The sequence below is a fragment of the Carcharhinus amblyrhynchos genome, chromosome 6 (assembly GCF_965287045.1).
Source record: "Carcharhinus amblyrhynchos chromosome 6, sCarAmb.v2.hapA, whole genome shotgun sequence".
NCBI classification, from domain to species: Eukaryota; Metazoa; Chordata; class Chondrichthyes; order Carcharhiniformes; family Carcharhinidae; genus Carcharhinus; species Carcharhinus amblyrhynchos.
Genome location: NC_137329.1, coordinates 39,375,561 through 39,396,709, shown reverse-complemented (window position 1 = coordinate 39,396,709; position 21,149 = coordinate 39,375,561). Strand labels below are relative to the sequence as shown.

The 21,149-nt window shown below is 42.2% G+C and overlaps 1 protein-coding gene across 10 annotated transcripts in view; it reads right to left on the bottom strand.

Annotated features, from left to right (window-relative positions):
• Positions 1-21,149, bottom strand: part of LOC145343840 (serine/threonine-protein kinase BRSK2) — an 894,349-nt gene that overhangs the window by 39,063 nt on the left and 834,137 nt on the right. For 7 of the 10 annotated variants that reach the window (XM_080190254.1, XM_080190262.1, XM_080190255.1 and 4 more), the window contains one exon: positions 19,329-19,376. The exons of the other annotated variants lie outside the window; for them this stretch is intronic. In XM_080190254.1, the coding sequence (XP_080046380.1) occupies positions 19,329-19,376 (48 nt within the window). The remainder of the gene's footprint in view (positions 1-19,328; positions 19,377-21,149) is intronic. 10 annotated transcript variants of the gene reach the window in all.

Sequence of the window (21,149 nt, the reverse complement as noted above, 5' to 3'; positions counted from 1 at the left end):
GAAGAAAGGAAGGGTTTGGAGGGAAAAGGGCATTGGAGGAAGGGGGATATAGAGGGTGGAGGATTTAGAGGGAGGACAGAGGAGGTGATGGAGGGGCAAAGCCACAGTGTTGTGATTTACATGAGTGAGAATTTAAAAAGTGAAGCTAATGTAGACTTGTGGATGAATAGAATGTGGGCAGCAGAACTTTGGATATCAGAAATTTATGAATAGAAGGTGCAAGGGTGATCAGGAGAGTCTTGACTGGTGGTAACAAAAGCTGGAGATGGGTTGAGGTGGGTGATGTACTGCAGTTGAAAATTGTTAACCTTGCTGTGTAGGCGGCAATGAGATCATTCATTCACTCCCACTCAGCTCTGAGCCTAATAGATCCTTTCACAATCTTGAGATAGGGGCCTCAGCAGTGAATGGAATCAGGAGCATGGCTTTTGAGTTTGTGACAGGGGTCATGAGGATGATGGCTCAGTTTCAGCTGCATGTAGATGCAGAAAACTGCAGTAGGTCAGACAAATGCTCTGGGATCAGAGAAGCAAGCTAGCTGGCGGGCAAGTCGAAAGCTGCTGTCAGCAAGTTTTGTAGATTATGTTACCAAGGTGCCACATGTTGGTGATGGAGAAAATGCCAAGAATAAGTCACTTGGGAACACTGGTGGGAACAATGATGCGGCGAGGAGAAATTATTTCTTGGGGTAGTGGCTACAATTGGTAAAAGTTAAGGCATATAATGGTCACTCTACTGAGCTAGGCAATGGAGGTGAGAAATTTCTGGGAGGAGGGTTTAGTAGACCCATGTCAAAAGCTGCAGAGAAGTTGGATCAGTACTTAACAAAGGGGAAGCATGTAAATAACTGCTTGGTAGACATAAAAAGAAACACATAGAAACCCAGCCCAGAAACTGACAAACAGCATTAGTCTTGTGAATGATCAGTTCTTTTTGTATTCTAGTACAATCCTTGCTTTGTATCTATGTCTGAGTAGCATGAAAAGATGAAACATCAATCAACTTCTGGAGATCACCAATTTGTTCTTTAAATGCCACTGCCCGTTTGCTGTCTTTCAGTGATGTTTCCCAGTCCATCGTGGCCAATTCATGCCTTATACCACCAGAGTCACCTTTATTGAGATTCAGGACCCTGATCTCAGAATCAACTACATCACTATCCACCTTGACAAAGAATTCTACCAGGTTATGGTCACTCGTTCCCAAGGATTCTCTCACAACTAGATTACCAAATAATTCTTTCTCGTTGCACAACACCCAATCCAACATGGTCTGCTCGCTTGTTGGTTCCTCAAAGTATTGCTCCAGAAAACCATCCTGTATGCACTCCAGAAATTCGTCCTCTATTGTACTATGACTAATTTGAATTTCCCAATCTATATGCAGATTAAAGTCACCCATAATCACAGATGTTCCTTTAACACATGCATCTCTGATTTCCTGCCTAATGTTATAACCAACATTACCACTACATGGTCTGTAGACCAACCCACCAATTTTTTTTGCCCCTTGATGTTTCTTATCTCGACCCATACAGATTTCACATCGTCTATGCTAATGTCTTTCTTCAATGTGGTATCAACATCACCTTTAATCAACAATGCAACTCCACCACCTTTTCCTTTCCATCTGAACTTCCTAAACACTGAATAGCCCTCAATGTTTCATTTCCATCCTTGCTCACCTAGGAGCCACATATCTGTAATGTCAACTATATCATACCCCTTTACATCTATCTGTGCAATCAATTCATCCATTTTGTTTTGAATGCTCTGAGAATTCAGATACAAAACTTAAGGTGGGCAATTTTAACATTTCCTTTTCATACTCGGTCTTCATCTGATTCTGATCCTTGATTTCTCTACCTATCATTTCCCATATTCTCCTTACTGTCTTTTCCTCTTGTTCTTAATTCCCCTGCTCCAAATCTTTGCAAAGGTCCCCATTCCCCTGCTATATTGGTTTAAGCTCTCGCCAAGGACTCTAGCAAGTACCCCACCAAGGACTTCAGTCTCAATCCTGCTCAAGTGTAATCCGTCCAGTTTGTACTGGTCCCACCTCCCCCAAAACTGATCCTTATGCCCTAGGGACCTGAAATCCATCCCCTCACATCATCTTTTCAGCCACATATTCATCCTATGTATCCTGTTGTTTCTCTACTCTGACTAGCACGTGACACAGATAGTAACATTAAGATCACTACTTTTGAGGACCTACTTTTCAGCTTTCTTCTGAGCTCCCTATATTCTGCTTTTAGGACCGCATCCTTTTTTTAGCTTATGTTGTTTGTACCAACGTGTATTATGACCACTGGCTGTTCACGGTCCCACTTCAGAATGATCTGCAGCTGCTCTGAGACATCCTTGGCTCTAGCACCAGGGAGACAACATACCGTCCTGGAGTCTCATTTGTGGCCACAGAAATGCCTATCAATCATAATCAGATGTCAGATCAAGCAGTCTGTCTAAAGATCAATGTAACATAAAAATAACTTTAACGTTTTGTTTCCTATCTGTAAAATAATTTCAACACATGCTTCAATAGTTCATTTTCTATCATATATTTGAGTATTTGTAACAAGGCTCCTGTGAGAGATCTTACTGAACTTAAAATCCATACATGATACATACAGCCATAAGAACATAAGAACATAGAAATAGGAGCAGGAGTAGGCCATCTAGCCCTTCGAGCCTGCCCCGCCATTCAATAAGATCATGGCTGATCTGTCGTGGCTCAGTTCCACTTTCCCGCCCTCTCCCCATAACCCTTAATCCCCTCGCTTATCAAAAACCCATCAACCTGCGTCTTAAAAATATTTAGCGAGGCAGCCTCCACCACTTCAACGGGCAGAGAATTCCAGAGATTCACCACCCTTTGAGTGAAGAAGTTCCTCCTCAACTCCGTTCTAAACCGCCCCTCCTTTATCTTGAGGCTGTGCCCTCTAGTCCCACTGTCCTTTCTGAGCGGGAAGAGTCTCTCCACCACTATCCTATCCATCCCATTCATCATCTTATATGTCTCAATGAGATCTCCCCTCATTCTTCTAAACTCTAACGAGTACAAGCCTAGTTTATTCAGCCTCTCCTCATAGCTCAACCCCCTCAACTCCGGCATCAGCCTAGTAAACCTCCTCTGCACTCCCTCCAAGGCCAAAATATCCTTGCATAAGTGCGGCGACCAAAACTGCACACAGTACTCCAGCTGCGGCCTCACCAGTGCCCTATACAGCTGCAAAACCTCCCTACTTTTATATTCAATCCCCCTCGCTATGAAGGCCAGCATCCCATTAGCCTTCCTGACCACCTGCTGCACCTGCAGGCTAGGTTTTTGCGACTCATGCACAAGGACCCCGAGGTCCCTCTGCACCGTCGCCTGCTGCAGTTTTTCGCCACGTAAGTAATAGTCCTTCCTACCATTATTCCTACCAAAGTGGACCACCTCGCACTTGCCAACATTAAATTCCATTTGCCAGTTCCTGGCCCATTCGCCCAGCCTATCTAGATCCTTCTGCTGACTCTCCACTCCCTCCGCACAATTTGCCGTTCCACCAATCTTGGTGTCATCAGCAAATTTCGACATCATACACTCGGTTCCCTCCTCCAGATCATCTATATAAATGGTAAATAGCTGAGGCCCCAGCACCGACCCCTGGGGCACTCCACTAGTCACCAACCGCCAATCCGAATAGCACCCATTGACCCCCACTCTCTGCCTCTTATCTGACAGCCAATCCTCTATTCATGCTAACACCCTACCCCCAACTCCATGCCCCCTTACCTTCTGCATAACCTCTTGTGAGGTACCTTGTCAAACGCCTTCTGAAAATCAAGAAAGACCACATCCACCGGTTCTCCTCTATCCACCGCCCTAGACACATCCTCATAGAACTCCAATAAATTTGTCAGACACGACTTCCCCTTAACGAAACTGTGCTGCATCTGCTCTATCAAGCAATTCCCCTCAAGATGCCTCGCTATTTCCTTCCACTTAGATCAGGAAAAACCAAACACAATTTACGTACCTCTTAATATACATAACATCAAGGACCAGTGACTTAGAAACCTTGAACGCTGCTAATTTCTTTTCAGAACTCATTCTTTATCCAGTTATTTCTAACAACTGTTCCAGAACCTTCTCCGGCACATCGTTACTTTCGTATTCACCATTGTTTGTAAAAACAGAGTATTTCATTCATCCCTCCACCATACCTTTCATTCCTCACCACTAAAATTCCCCCTTCATATCTGAGTGGTTCTATTCTTTTGTCAACTATTCTTCTCTTTGGCTGCTTAGAACAGGCATTATTATTACTTTTAAAATTATCTGCTATATTTTTAAACCTTTTTTTCTTTACAGCCCTTCTAGTTTTTTCATCTTCCAACTCTACTTTCTATATTGTTCGTTTGTTTCGCTAGTATTTTTACCCTTAATTTTATCATCCTTTCATGTATTCAACTTGCATGGAATGTAATTGCTTAGTGAGGACATCTGTCATAGTGCCCATTAATAATTGTATGCTGACATCAGGGTTTTGCTTTATGTCATGGCTGCAAAAAGCACTTCTCACTTTTTGTATTCTTCTTCAAGGACAAACCAATCCGTAACATTTGAGAGAGAGTGAGGTGACAAGTGGTATTTCACCAAACCTCTAACCTTTCACCCTTGGTGAGGAAGAAACACTTCAAATGGTGGAAAGGGAGCAATATTGAGTTAACAAGTAGTGAAGTGAAAGAAGAAACCCCCAGATTATATCAACGAACCACATCATAACACCCTCACATTATTCCTACTGGAATAAAAATGTAAATTGTGTGCACCACTGTAATTTTTCTTCTCTGTTTCCATCCTCTCAAAATGACTGAGAAAGAACAAACAGAACCTAGTCCCATCATTTAGTCTGTTCCTCCCAATCAAAGGCTCAGAGATATTCAGCCCCTGGGAGCTAGCAAGTGTGCCACGAAGGAGTGTATGGATGAAATAATGGACACATGAGAAAGAACGCATGAGGAGGAAGATGTTGCTGACTAGAGTGATGGGTTTTGTAGACTTCTGGTTGAAAAACCTGGTGCTCTGAACCCTGCATGTCTAACATTTAAAAGAGCGCTCGGGCGTGGCACCAAGTTTTGGGGCAGACTGGTAGGCAGCAACCTGCCGATTGGAGGAAGTGTAAAATCCAGCTTGCAATATGGAGAAAAACGTGTAGTCCCTTAGCTAATAGTAAGAAGCTATCAAAGTAGGTAGCGAAAGCAAAAAAAAACCCAAAAGTCTTCTTCAAAATAAACTTTAAACTGATGACTTTCAAATTGATGCTGTGCTTAGTAAGTCCTGTTTTGACTTGCCCAGCTTGTTACCAACCCTGGATGCTCATATTAGACATAGAATCCTTCGTGCAGAAAAAGGCCATTTGGCCCATTGAGCCTGCAGCGACAACAATCCCAGCCCTATCCCCATAACCCCATGTATTTATCCTGCCAGTCACCCTGATACTAAGCATCAATTTAACCTCCACATCTTTGGACTGTGGGAGGAAACCAGAGCACCCAGAGGAAACCTGTGCAGACACAGGGAGAACATGCAGACTCTGCACAGACAGTGATCCGAGGCCTGGGTCGCTGGCGCTGTGAGGCAGCAGTATTAACCACTGTGCCACCATGCCGCCAGATGAGAACATAAATCAGAAGAGATGAGATGGACATTATAGAAAAAGAACTGCATTATGGGCAGGCATAAAAATGGGCACAAATCTAATGTGGAGCTTCATTGCCCAAACATCTGTTCAGAGATGATGTATAAAATGTGCACTTCAACAACTAAGCACGCTCATAAAGAATAATCATTACCCGAGGGTGGTTGACATCCAGAAAATAATTAGTGCTTTTAGTAAGACAGATATTAATTCAGAACAATGAAATATAAACAACTTGCATCTTTAACACACCTGGAACATTGTAAAATGTCACATGATGCTTTATTAAACAGTCTGACACAAAGCCTCACAGATAAATATTATTGGGACAGATGACCAAATACTTGTCCAAAGATATAGGATTTAAAGGGGGAAGAGAGGCAGGTAGAGAGGCATAAAATGCAAGGAGGGAATTCAGGGCTCAGAGACAAGTCAGCTAAAGGCAAGGCTGCCAAAGGTAAACTAATGGTGCAAGAGGCTAGAATTGGGAATTACCATATCCTATTACCAACTCTCTGCTACTGACAAGCATTGGAAGCTGAGAATATAGCCAGACAGGTACTGGGAGGATCTTCAGATTACATGGGCAGAAACTAATATAAAATCAGCAAAAGTCAACCCGTGACATTCTCCCAGATGGACTTGGTTCACATCGCAGCTTACATAGAGCAGAAGATGAATTTTCTACATTATAGCCATCATTGGCCATAATACACTCCCTCAGTGACCTTATTATAAATCAGCATCGGCTGGAAGAGGAAGGATTTTAAACTGCAGTCATTGCTGGATTTTCCAGTCATTCAATCATTGTTTCTTTAGCTGAAGTACTGTCTCTTTGCACTCCGTAGAAAAGCCATACAAGCCTATAAATCTGTTTGGCTGCTCTAAACTTACCGAGAATTACAATTTCCAGTTACTGCCTTGGAAAATTACATTAATAATGAAGGTGAGAGCGAGCAGCTTGTCAAAAGTTGAGAGCAAAATAAGCCTCCACTGGCTTCGCTTATCATCAAACCCACACACCCTGTCCCACTTACCTGAAGCATTTTCTAATCGAAAGGCAGCATCTTTGTACAGAAAACTGTCACAATTGCAGTATAAGCACCTAAGTAGATTCACTAAACATTCCACTACTCTAGAGATAAAATATAGAAATCTCATCACTCATAAAACACTATACTAATTTCCATTTAAGAACTAACATTAATACTGCTGCTGGGCTTTCTCTGTATCATGCCTAGGTACTGATCTTACCTGAAAAGAAGTGTGTTAGATTGCCAACACATGAAAAACCCTTCACCATCTAACAATAGTTAGATGTCCTGGGATTCATAGATTAGAGGATTAGTGGGTAAATATGTGCGGTTACAAGCCTAGGTGGGATTGTTGTCGGTGCAGACTCGATGGTCCAAATAGCCTCCTTTGCATGGTAGGGTTTCTTTGATTCAACGATCTAACAATACAATTTCTAGCTAAGGTTGGGGAGAAATACAATGCATAACACATTCTGGTCCAGTTACTAACTAGATGACTATTTTTGCGATACATTTATGATACCTAGCCTTCAATGACTAGGTATAAGTGGATGCAAAATGCAGGAAGGCAGGTGCAATATGTATTACTTATATATTAATATAAATATATTACTTATTTCAGTTCCACGGAGCTGTTCAGAGTGACAGGCTGCTAAATGATGATCACTTTCATTTTAAAAAGACACACCAGGCCGAGGACTATAATAACCACAAACACAGGAAATGCTGGAACATTTCAGCAGGTCTGTGGGAATGTTTAAAGCAGTGTGTCTTACCCAGGATTTTTTGCTCAGATTTCATGGTCCTTGTAGTGTGCAAAAAAAAAAGGGTTTTGTGCAAACTGGCTTTTCCTGAATAATTTGCACAAATTGTGTATATTGGTGAATAAAGGAAGGGTAAGGTGTCTCAAAAATCGAGTAACAGGTGTAGCATTCACCACCAATAGGATGCTACTGTCAAGCAAAAAAGACATTCTGTGCATCATGGTGGCACAGTGGTTAGCAATGCTGCCTCACAGCACCAGGGATCCTGGTTCCATTTTGTGTGGAGTTTGCACATTCTCCCTGTGTCTGTGTGGGTTTCCACCGGGTGCTCTGGCTTCGTCTCACAACCTCAAGATGTGCAAGTTAGGTGGATTGGTCATGCTAAATTGCTCCATTGTGTCCCAAGATGTGTAGGTTAAGTGGATTAGTCATGATAAATGTGCAGGGTTACGGGGTAGGGCAGGGAAGAGGGCCTGGGTAAGTTGCTTTTTCGGAGTGTCGGTACAGACTCAATGGTCTGAATGGCTTCCTTCTGCAATGCAGGGATTCTATGATTCAGTGATCACAAATTGAGTAATGTGGATATGAACTTCAGTGCCAGTGTGATGCCAGTTAAGTGAGCTGTACTTTTTAACGACTGGCAGATCATATCAAACAGCACCCCTTCAGAGATTTACAACAGGCAAAGTACTGACCATACAAAACCAACTTGCACTTGCAAAATTCAAAACATAGGCCTGAAATGTCAGGCTGGCAAGTGCTCTGATCCTGTCATCCTGATATGAATCCCTACCAACCTCGTCAGGCCTGCTGCCGTTTCACACTCAATTGAGATTGATTGGCAGCAGACGAGACTTTCTACTGCAATTGGATGAAAGTCTCACCTTGGAGCTGTTGACCAATCTAACTGACTGGCAATTCGCCAGTGCCTCCAGACACAGTGTTGCAGTAGCCAGATACGGTAGACATGATCCCCGTAGCACCCTGCGACAGACTAAGTCCTGGAACTGCACTTCAGATAAATACCAGGAACTCTGGGGAAAGGAAGGTTAGAGATCTGTCTCCAGGGGTATACCAGTTGGGGGAAGATCAGAGATCCCTGGTCCCTGAGGTGAAGGGGCGTCTCTGCCTCAGATAAAAGGTGAGAATTTTTCCAGCTTCCTATCTTTAGCGATTGGGGATGCACCAGCCTAAAAGTTGGTGATGGGCTGGAAAAGTGTCATAAAGTGGCCACTTCATGGGACATGAGTGGGCTTCCCAATCGAAATTCTGTCCATCACTGAAGTTTTGTCCATCCCACCATAAAATTGCACTTGGGATTCTTCAAGGAAATCTCATCCAGGCTGTTTTACATGTCTCCCACTCCTGGGTCTCAGAAGCTGCCAGGGGGATGGTGGGGGGCAGGGAGGAGTCTACTTGCCAACAAATCAGCACTTTCTTCTCATGCAGTATAAATTGTTGTACCATTTACAATTGGCATTCTTGGCAATTCTGTCCTGATGACTGGTAGGTAAGAAAGCTTCAACAGCATCTTGCTTTTTTCAGCAATCCTCAAGTTCTATAATACCAAATGACTAATTGTTTATATGTTTATTGGTGCATAGTTTAACAGAGACTGTCTGCAGAGGTCAGGATTTTGAAGCAAGTTCATATTTATGTGCAAAAGCATCTGGAAGGGAAGGACCGTCTCCTTGTACTTTGTTTTTGGCTTTTATGGAAATATTACTGCTTAGATTCGAAAGAGAAAGTCCAGTGACAATTCCGAATCATGGGCACATGTACAGATTTGCATTTGTGACGGACTTGAGTAGGTATGTTGCCATAAATGTGCGTTAAATGAAGTCCCAGTGATAAAGTCAGTCATTTTATTCGCACATTTCCTTCAATTTTACAGTGATTTTCTGAGATAATTTCATGGAACTTTCCCAATTACGCGAAATCTGCTTGAATGCTATGTGCCATGTAAACCTTAAGCAAATAGGTAACACTAACTGCTGCACAGAGGAGATAAAATGTGGAGCTATGTCCAAACATATAAATTATGGAGAATGAACCAAATTTTAAAAATCCTCCAATTTATTATAACCTCTGTCAGCGGCAGATACAACGTTCATTTGCGTCTTCATGAGCATTTAACACTAAGGTGTGGGAAATTTAAACATTGTAATACAATGAAATACTTAAGAACAAAACATTTCTTTTACGCTGTGATTCAAATTGTCTTTGAATTTTATAAATGTAGCAGGTTCTATTTATAGAAGACTTTAATCCTGAGCATAAATAATTTACAAGACATTCTACTAACCAGATAAGGATGCTGACGCAAGTGCAAGTCTATGCAGCAACAGGTTGGTATGCTATGCTTCTAGAATCGAGAGCTTTAATGGCTTATCCCAAAGATAAACACTTTTGCTCTACTTTTAGTTTCATTCTCGAGAGCAATCTCAGTGTTCTCTTCTTCCATCTTTATATCTCCCATCATGTGCCAGGCAGCTGGGCTCTGTTGTGAGACCCATGGTTTTACATATGCATAACATGTTAAGACCATGGCTCAGGTTACTCAGATTTTAGCCAGGGGAGTGGAACCAGATTTATGGCAGTCTACCATAATTGATTTGTTAATTAAAAGGTTAGATTAAAAGATTGTCAGGGATTGTAAACTATTTGCCAATCATATTTTAAAATTTTCACCTCATTTTTAAAGTTTTCTGCTGATCTTGGTGCTGGGGAATGAAAGATCTTTCCATTTGGGCACCCATCGTGAGCAAATGTAATGCAGCATAAGCAGACATGGGATGGCATGATGCAATGGTCAGTACTGCTGTCTCACAGTGTCAGGGACCTGGGTTCGATTCCCGGCTTGAGTCACTGTCTGTGTGGAATCTGCACGTTCTCCCCATATGTGCATGGGTTTCCTCCCACAATCCGAAAGACATCTGGTTAGGTGTGATGGCCATGCTAAAATCTCCATCAGTGTACCCGAACAGGAGCCAGAGTGTGGCGACTAGGGGATTTTCATAGTAACTTCTTTGCAGTGTTAACCTAAGCCTACTTGTGACACTCATAAAAAAACTTTAAAATCCATTCTACTCTGGCATTGCATTATGCCTAATCTTAGCCTCAACTCAGTATGCTTACTTTTGATTATTTCCTTTTCTGGCCATCCTGTCATGGTCCAAATTTACTAGGGACAGTTTTGTGCCATGGAATCTTATAAGAATTGAGTTGGAAGGATTCAAACCCATTACACATTAGTCAGAGGGGATTTTCATTCCAGAAATATTGGCTGGATTTGCACTCAAAGACCACACCTCTTACGTATTAAATTAATCCATTTTCAAACAAACATTTTCATTTACGATATGCATACAAAATGAAATATATAAAAAGGCTGGAATTTTACATTCCAACTACCATGGGACTCGGAGGGGGCAAGGGGTGAGCAATGATTAGGTCCATCGACCTCAGGCGGGAATTTACAGTTTCGAGAAGCCCAATGTACTTATATTTTTCAATGCATTTTCACAACTAGGTGATAATTTGATCAAATGTTGTGACACCTTTTGCACATTATGAAAGGAAAATGTGCAAACTCATTCGCTTTCATAGTGGGTATAAAAATAACAGCAAACACTCAAAATTAAATAAAAATGAGAAAATCTTAAAAATACACAGCAAGTCATGAACAGTGGGAAAGAAAGCATTCTGATGTAAGATTGGTGCCCAAAATTTTAATATCTTTTTCTTCACACGACTGATCCATTTGCAGCTTTATTTGCAATGCCTGTTTCCTCAAGTTAACAAGGTGTTGTTGCTGTTATGGGGATTCAGTACTGGTTGAAGTCTTGTTGAATGCAGTTGATGAAGGGTAGATTCTCTGCTGCAGTAGTAATATTGCAGAGGATACTATAGTTTTTGTGTAGCCCAAAATACTTTAACTTTCTTTTTAATTTGCCCCCAGCTTTCTCCTCTTACATCTCCTCTCCTGAAGTTCAATTGCTGCCAGTTACCCACTGTCATCCCATGTGTGAGTCTAGACAATGAATGTTGACAGGTTATTCGATCACTGGAAGCCTTATAGCCGACCCAATCTTGCACTCACATGACATCTACACTCACACATTTCCCAAAAGAGCTCAGGAAAATAAGCCCTGATTACTTTACTCGCTCCAGTTTAGGAGTACAGACTCAGATCAACCAGCTCAGCACACACAGCAGGGATTAAAATGTGGACTTTTTCTGGTCTGAATTACTCAGCACTGCATCATACAAACACTTACCACTATGTCAATAGGAATCCTTTCAATCAGGATTTAATGCTTGACTTTAGTTTTGTAAAGGTGCTCATTCACCAGTTCAGGGAAAACACAACTTGTTACAGGTTCAAGATGCATCTATATGGTGCACCAAGTAAGTTACCTCAGAGCCTCCTTCCTGAGGCGAACTCTAGCCTCTTGAAATCTCTTCAGCCTTCTCTAAGTTTGCTCGAAGCTCGGCTTCTGTTGATCCAGTTATGGGAATGTGTGGCAGCCCCTGCAGCAGACTTTCCACTGCCCTGTGAAAAATTGCACATGCTGAAGGCACAGCAAAAGGTAGCAGGCATGTGTGTGGGAACAACCCTTTGTGTATGTTTATTGTGACACAGCCTCAGGAAGCATGGACTAGTTCGAGTTGCTGATAAGCATAACTCATATCCAGACAGATTTTACACAACCATTACTGTGTCCACTATTTTTACTGCCCCTCCAGTACAAGTTGTTAACTTAGCTGCAGTACTCTTCAAATTCAATGGTTGAACTAATTCTCTCAAGTACTGATAATGTGAGCTCACCTATCACAGTAACTGATGCCCCTGTATCATTATCCATCCATTTACCTGGAGCATTAGAGTAAAACGGGCTATCTTGCCCATTTTTATATTAAACAGTGAATGAATACTTAAATTGTCGGCCCGAGACTCTTCTACACTGTATATTGGCAAACCATTATTTAATCAGCTACTCAGTAAACTGACGTGGTTCTGCATCTATGCCATAAGTGGTAGTCAAGGAACTCCTTCTGGAGTAACAGTGTGATTTTCGCCCATCAGGAGAAACCACAGACACGGGGGGAATTCCTCTGCCCCCCAACCCCCACCCACTCTCCCCACCTCCTACCTCCCCAGCCGCATGTTTCTTAAAGATGGCAGTGTTGTTCACTGGCACTGACAGGTTCCACTGCTGTCAATGGGATTTCCCACTGATGTCATCGCACGCCTCTGTGAAACCCACCGGAGGGGGTGTGCTACCACCGGAAGCAGAGCATCCCGCCGGTGTGAACAGCTGGAGGATTCTCCCCATGGTCTTCACCGTGTGCCAAATTGTGGCAAAAGATGTCCTCTGAGCATTGTCACTTTGCCCCTTGGGCAATGCCAGGAAGCAGAGGCTGGCACTGTCAGGGTGCCAATGCTCAGGGACACATTCCCCCCACCCGATCATCTGGGGGGCCCTAATTACTCTCCCTTCAATCCAGCTGAGTTGGGCCGCTAGTTCCCTGTTAATGGGAAGTAGTGTAATCCCCATTGGAGTGAAATACTCTGACAGGGTGGGAGATGCTAGTGCGCCTCCCTGCCAATTTGCGTGGAGCCGATGCCATCGGAAATCCAGTGCCTGGAGATACAAGTGGGAAGCGAATGCTCATGCAAACCCCACGGATTGGCTGCCGTAGGATTTCCCCGGCTTGCTGCACTAGAAAATTAGCACAGCGGGATGGGAGGATTGCAGCCCCTATATCTGAAAACTGGGGTCAAACGTGTGTATTTGCATCAATCCTCTTCTCCTTTTTCCTCATTGCAATATTGCATTTCACCGTCAACAAATTACCCACAGGCAAGGAGACAGTCTACAAGACAGGTGGGAAACTATTCAATCTAAGCCAATTAAGATCAATGGCAAGATCCTGAAAAATGTAGACCATTTCCACATTTTGGGAGCCTCCTGTCATTGAAGGCAGGCATTGACAATGAAATTCATTATCGCCTCCGTGTGCCAGCTCAACCTCTGAACAACTTAGGAAAGGAATATTTGAGGACAAGGATCTCAAGCTCTAGACTAAGGTTATGGTTTACCAAGTTGATAAGTGAGCTAACCCACACACTCCTATATGGTTCAGAGATTTGAACAACCTACAGCAGGCATCTCAAAAGTACTGGGGAAGTGCCATCAGTGATGATCCTCCGAAGACAGTCCAACAGCAGCAACTTCTCCCAAGCCAAAGGTCACATCAACCCAGTTCCATCAAGTGGAATCGTCATGTCATTCGTATGCTTGACACTAGATGCCTGAAGCAATTGGCTATTTGATACTTGATCATGGAAGAAGATTCCCAGGAGGTCAGCGGAGACCAAAAGCAGGACAAATCCAACCCAGCTAATTGATGACCATCAGCAAAGTGATGGAAGGGACCACTGACACTGCCATCATGCAGCACTTACTTAGCAATAACCTGCTCATTGACGTTTGATTCGGGTTCTGCCAGGTTCATTTAGCTCCTGACTTCATTACAACCTCGGTCCAAACATGGACAAAAGAGCAGAATTCAAGAGATAAGGTGACAGTAACTGCCATTAACAGCAAGGCAGCATTTGATTAAATGCACCAAAAAACCCCAGCAAAACTAAAGTCAATAGGAATCACGGTGAAAACTCTCCATTGGGTGGAACCATATCTAGCCCAAAGGAAGACGGCTGTGGTTATAGAGATTGATCATTTCAGTCCCAGAACATCACTGCAGCGATTTACTGATGATTGCACAATGTTCAGCACCATTCATAATTTCTTAGTTACCGAAACACACTGCGTCCATGTGCGGCAACACTTGGCAACATTCAGGCTGATAAGTGGCAAGTAACCATTGTGTCACACAAGTGCCAGGCAATAACCATCTCTGACAAGACAGAATCCAACCATTTTCCCTTGCCATTCAATGGCATTACCATAATTAAATTCCCCTCCATCTCATACCGATTTGGAAACATATTATCATTCCTTCACTGTTGCTGGATTACAATCCTGCTGCTCCTTTCCTAACAGCACTGTAGGTGTACATGGTCTGCAGCAGCTCAAGATCAATGACAACTAGGAATGGCTGTAAATGCTGGCCTAGCCAGTGGCACCCACACTCCGTGAATTTTTTAAAAAATGCTTTAATGATGTCCTCAGTGCATCCCTGAAGAGGTCAAACATCACTGCCAACTCATGGAAATCCTTGCTTTGTGACTGACCAAAATGGAGAAGGCTCATATACGAAGTCACCAAACACTTCAAGATACTTTGTCACGGGTGTGCAGAGGGGGTGTACAATTTACAATCAATCCACCTACCAATCCTTCAAGCACCGCCTACTCAGCTGATGGCAGAGTTTGCAGATCATTGGTTGGACTGATCAGCCTTCGCAAAACCCATCAAACCAGAGTGGAAGCAAGGGATTTGGTTCCTTGATCCCAAGGGACTGCCTAAGAAGAGAAGGACTTCAGACTCAAACAACAGCATTCTGTCTCAGGCATTATAAACACATCTAGTAGAACCCATCATGTATTTTGGCTGTAAAGGAAATACTTTTGTAAAATTCAGGTGCAAGGGTCAAAATCTAATTTCCTTCCTCTTTTGCCCCTTGAACAGATCTCAGCCCATTGCAATGTCTTCAGTTAAAATACCTGTACACATGAATTTCCTGCAGTGATGCTGGATCATAACGGGTGCAGGGTCTTGCCCAGAATTTTAAGTGCAGTGTGAAACAATATAATGCTGCTGTTTCACTGTAAATGTTGAACAACTTTGATTTAATACCCTCACAAGGGTTCTGCACTTTCAGTTAATGTATTTTAACGGCATCAGTGTAAGACACATTAAAAATTGAAAGGTTTCCCGGACTGCAGATTTTTAAATCATGAATTGCTTTCTGTGCATGAATGATATTTGAATGGCTTGAAACTTTAATTTTCACGCTTAAGTAATGTATAGGGGGCGATTCTCCCAGCCCGCTGTGCTGCTTCAGTAGCTGCCGGTGGGGCGGGCGGGTGGAAATTGGGACTGCTGGTGGAGGTGGGGGGAGGAGATTGAGGCGAACTGAATGGGGGGTGGGGATTGCGGCTGGCCCGGAAACATGGTGGTGGGGGGTGGAGGACTGGTTGGCAATCGGGAGACTGGCAGCGCGGGGCTACTGCGCATGTGCCGATCTCTGCTCTGACACATTGGTGCATGCACAGTGGCCCGCTCAGCCCTATGCTGCCGGCCTCTTCAGCAGGAATAGGCCAAGCCCACTGATTTTTAATAAGATTCACGCTAGTGCTGGGTGTGGGAGATTCATTTTGAAAATCCGGCTGAAAAAAACAGCGGGATTTACTCCAGTTTTTATGCGAATTTGACACTTTCCTCAGGCCCCGACTGATTTATTTCTTTTCATGTTTAGGTTCATACCAATGACATTAGTAGGAAATTTGGACAGAATCAGATGTCAGAAAAATAGGTGCACCAAAGGGGGTAAGATGGTGAATAAAGTCACTGTTGATGAAGTTGTGAAAGTGGATTAAAACGTCTTGTTGAGTACAATGCAGGTTTCAAAGCTAAATCTCTAATTGCAACACCAAGTTGAGATTGCTGTGAGGCATGAAGGTACATTTCTCTTTTGCTTGTTACCAGCAGACTTCTGTTAAAATTCATCACATTTTTTCTTCACAATTATGGGGAATTTAAAGGAGATTTTGACATAGTTATCACCTCTATGCAATTCCATTTGCACAGGGCAGTAACAGAGGAAGTTTGTGCCATTTAAAAAACACGTGACTTGAAATCTAAATGTAGGATTCTGCTGTTGAAAGGGTCAGAAGTCTTTCTTTAAAGCCATTATCGAACTGTTGCTAGTCTGTTCTGAACTGCATCAGTGTTTAATCTCATAATAATATTGTGAAACGTTGCAACATTTATTTTGACGTAAAGTCTTTCTGGCAAATCGTTAAAAATCTTCTGAGAACAGCGAGACTTTGCAATGTCACCGTATAAATCAATTAACAAATGTAATACGGATCCTCCAATATATCTGTAACTAAAGGTTGTCCCCACACTGATGTTTTAGAATCAGGTGTGTTTACTGGGAGCTACATTGTAACTTGTGGTAAAAATATAAATTTTAGAATGTCATTGCAAACAGGTGATGCAAATATAATCAATCACTTTACATGGGTGAGATGGGAGGAGGCTAAGGTGGAGCATAAAACACACAGTTGCGCCAAATGGCACGTTTTGGTATTGCAAGATCGTGAATGGCAGTGAGACCATACAAATCCACACTTGAGGGTCACTGTAGAATTTGAACATAACATGTCATTTGAAATATCTGGTTCTCTCAGCTCTGTGAGATGCTTATCATGCCTCAACACTGGGTAGATACATCTTTAAGCTATCTCTCCCGCTTTACTGTGTTTGTTGACCATTCCTGGGCAGGAAGCTAATTCGAAAAGAAGACTTTTAAACTGAACTGAGCTATCAAGAAACAAAGAAAATAGGCGCACCACCATTCAATATGATCATGGCTGATCATGCACTTCTAGTATCCCACTCCCCTTTTCTCTTCATACCCCTTGATCCCTTCAGCCGCAAAGGCCACGCCCAGCTCCCTTTTGAACATATCTAATGAACTGGCTCCAACAGCTTTCTGTGGTTGAGAATTCCATAGACTTACAAATCTCTAAGTGAAGAAGTTCATCATCATCTCAGTCATGAATGGCTTACCCCTTATTCTTAGACTGTGAGCCCTAGTTTTGGACTTCCCCAACATCAGGAACATTATCCCCAAATCTTGCCTGTCCAGTCCCATCAGGATTTTATGTATTTCTATGAGAAATTCCAGGCGTAAGTTTCTAATGATTGCTGAGGCTGCCAAAAAAGCTTGTGAGAATTGAAACTGTATTTGCACTTTAAATACGAAGTAAAATATATTTACAATGCAGAGCACCCTACCTCCACTGTTTTTTCTGTCTTTCCTAAATACACAGAATTCCTACTGAAAGATGGTTCCACTGGTAGTCATAGAATCCCTACAGTGTAGATGAGGTCATTTCGCTGATCGAGTCTGCACCAACTCTCTAACACAGTATCTTACACAGGCCCTCTCTCTTGCCCTATCCCTGTAACCCCACACATTTACCGTGGCATCTAACCTACACATCTTAGGACATTAAGGGGCAATTAGCATGGCCAATCCACCTAACTGGAGCACCCGGAGAAAACACTTATGCATACATGGGGAGAATGTGCAAACTCCACACAAACAGTCACCCAAAGCCAGAATTGAATCCGGGTCCTTGAGCTGAGAGGCAGCTGTGCCACCAATGCTGTCCTCTGGCATCTTTCTCAATCTTCCATCAATTGTACTAAAGTTTGAATATTGGTGGACAATTCAACAGTGGAGAATGTCGGAGCAGGGTCTGCTCCTGTCTTCAATTATCAACTATGTTCAAACAATATCTAAATGGCATCATAAACATAAATTAGAGATAGCTACTATTATTGATTTTTCCTTAATTTGGTTATATTGAGGGAAATTTTAGGATTACATTTCCATCCCAGCCGAGAACAGCTATTTCAGCTTTGGCAATTGAGTCCAGCTCCTCCTGATTTGTGTAGCTGAGTGTCTGACTGATCAGCGCAGTTCAGATTGGCGCCATTAAGGGAGATCAAGTACAGACAACACTAAAAAATGAATATAATGCATGCACAAGACAGGGGACAACTCTAGTGGTTCACTGCATTCAATATCAACACTATTCCCAGTCCTCAAGAAGTTAAACAGTTACAATACTAATGGCCACTTGGTAGGGCAGAACTTGGAAAAAAAAAGACATGATGCGGAAACTTTTCTACTTGCACAGGCAGGGCAAATGCAAGAATGCCAAATTTCAAACAATCACAACAATACTACAGGAGATGAAAGTGTTGATTGGTTGAATGTCTACTCTGACTGGCCAAGGAGTTGCCATGGAGAAATTGACTCTAATTGGCTAAGGAGGTACAATGGAGAAAGCAACAGGAAACTGGAGTCCACTAAATTGTTGTGATAGTTTGAAAAGTGACAGTCTTGTGTTTGTCCTGATGAGTGGAAGATGAAAAACTTTGGCAACATATCCCCCTTCTCACAAAAATGTTGATATTTTCAAAGGCATTTTCACAAGGAAACCATATTTATGAATACAATATAAAACAGCAAAATTTTCGACAAGTCACATAAAAACAATGATTTAAAAAGATATAGTATATAAAGAGGGAGGATTTGGTGGGATAAACTTTAGCAGAAAGTGTACAAATAAAATGCATTTTAATCTTTGTGTCATCATGCACAATTCAGTGGGGGGATGTTAGATGTGTTTTCCTGTCCATTTAGCATTGGAATATAAGCAAAGCAACGGCAATTGCTGACTACTAGATCAATGAGCAGCTGGTTGACAAGAAAGGCGATAATAATCAAGTAACTGAGGCTCATCTTCAAAATACTATTAAAGCTGAGGACTTGCCATTCACTGCCAAAAGAAAAAGCAGTAAGGCATCTTAACGCACCGCAAGCCTATCTAGCAGGCAAAGTCACCCAGCGACTGCTGCATAAGGTCGGGCTAATTATGACAAAGTGCAACATGCAGCATCAGCAACAGAAGGAACTAAAATGTGGTGGTCAGAAGCGTGGATTCAAAGTGAACCAAAAAGCAATCCGAAAACGTCATCACACAGGTGCTCTCCATCGGGTAAGAGTGATTGGCAGGGTGGCTGGGGGCGGCGTTGGGAGGTGGTGGGGGGGTGGGGGGGGGGGAATTCTTACCACATTTTGAAAGTCTGCCAGTCAGCAGCTGCATACAGTGAGAAGTTGCTGGATTACAGGAGGAGAAAGGTACATGTTTCTTTACTGCATAAACCAATAATCTAAGACATGAAGATGTAGACAAATAAGTCACACTAGGTCACGAATAAAATGTTATCCTTTTTACAAAAAAACCCCAAGATGCTTATTTGTGGACATGACCTCATTTGAACTGTATCTGTTGAATGGCAGATCTTCTTAGATTTAAATAATTCACTCTTCCCAAGGATGGTCGTTGGAAGGATGATGTGATTACAAAATCTCAGTAAATACCAAAATGGAGAGAATAAGGAGAAGTGAACATGGGTCATGAGAGAAGCTGAGAGATGTGGAATAGATAGATCGCGCACACAGATAACATGACACGATACGGTCGCCATTAAACAAGGATGGAAAAACAACAGCAGTGGAGGTGTCAGAATATTCTAACTAAACACTGTTAATGTTACCCAGGATTTCAGAAGGAAATTGTGCTTATATAGATGAGGCAGGTACGTTCAAATGAGCTATGGTTTGACTCTAGTTCCAATTTAGAAGCAGTGTCCAACACTATCTGTAACAACTTCCTCAGATCACCCAAATAGAATTAGTTACAAAGATTTTGTGAACCTCAAATACAGTTTACAAATGTAGATGGTAAAAAGCAAGTTACTTTGTCAGTACTTCAACCTTTTTTAGTATTTATTTATTTTTTATTTTCAAACCCAAATTTACAATTAGGAAATAAATCTTTACAGATTTCCACAGAACAGAAACATGAATGAGGACAAAAAACAGTCAGAGTTTTTTTCCCCCCTCGGCACCTGAATAATTGCTTTGAACCATCAAGGGTTAAGAAAATACAAAATGTGACCTTGGCTGACCAAGTTTCTGGCAGAGGGGAATATGATTTGCTCCGGGATTAATGGGGACTTTCAGCTTTGCTATTCAGAGAGCTGCCTACACAATGTTAGCCTGGCGGAGTGACCAGAACCAATAGCAATGATGGAGACAGGATGATTGCTGTTTTAGAAATAAACGCACACCTTGTTTCATTTGCAGAACTTGTTTGAAATTTATTCTCCAAAAATAAGGACAGTGTTCAAAATGATATAATTGCGTATACTGCATTTACAAAAGGTCCTGGTTGCCTGACATGGAAAATTGTCCTTTAAAGGGACCACTTGATAATCCCCACCATAAGGATTTAAAAACATAAGTACTTTTGGATATACGTTGGCCGGAATTTTACTGCTCCACCCACCATGGGAAGCAGAGCGGGCCAGGGGCGGAACATGGAAAGGTCCATTAAGGTCTCAAGCGAGATTTTCTGGTTTCGGGACAAGCGAGGCTGTAAAATGCTACCCATTATGTCAGAATGTCATCGCAACAACCATCTATTTCTGTTAACCTACTTGGTTCGATGTTGGAGATGGCTACATAATTAAAGAATTGTTGTATATAATTTAAACAGAGCAGGTGGTCAATTCCTGAAATTCCTCCTCATTCTCCCAATCTGTGGATTGTATCTACTTTCAGCTTTTGTTTTACTTTTCTCACAGAACTTTCACAAATCCAGCCAGGAAAATTCAATCCAGTATTCAATCTGTCAAACCTTAGAATAATTTGCAATGTTTTAGTACATTAGGTATGAGATGAAAAACCAGGAGCAGATCCAATTTTTATTGCTTTTCATTTATTTGAAGTTTACAAAACCTTTGTGTCTCAAACTTTGGGACCCAATTTCAACATTTTCCTCTTACTAGGTTGCAACTCTGCAATTTACAGTTTCTAACTGGGGTT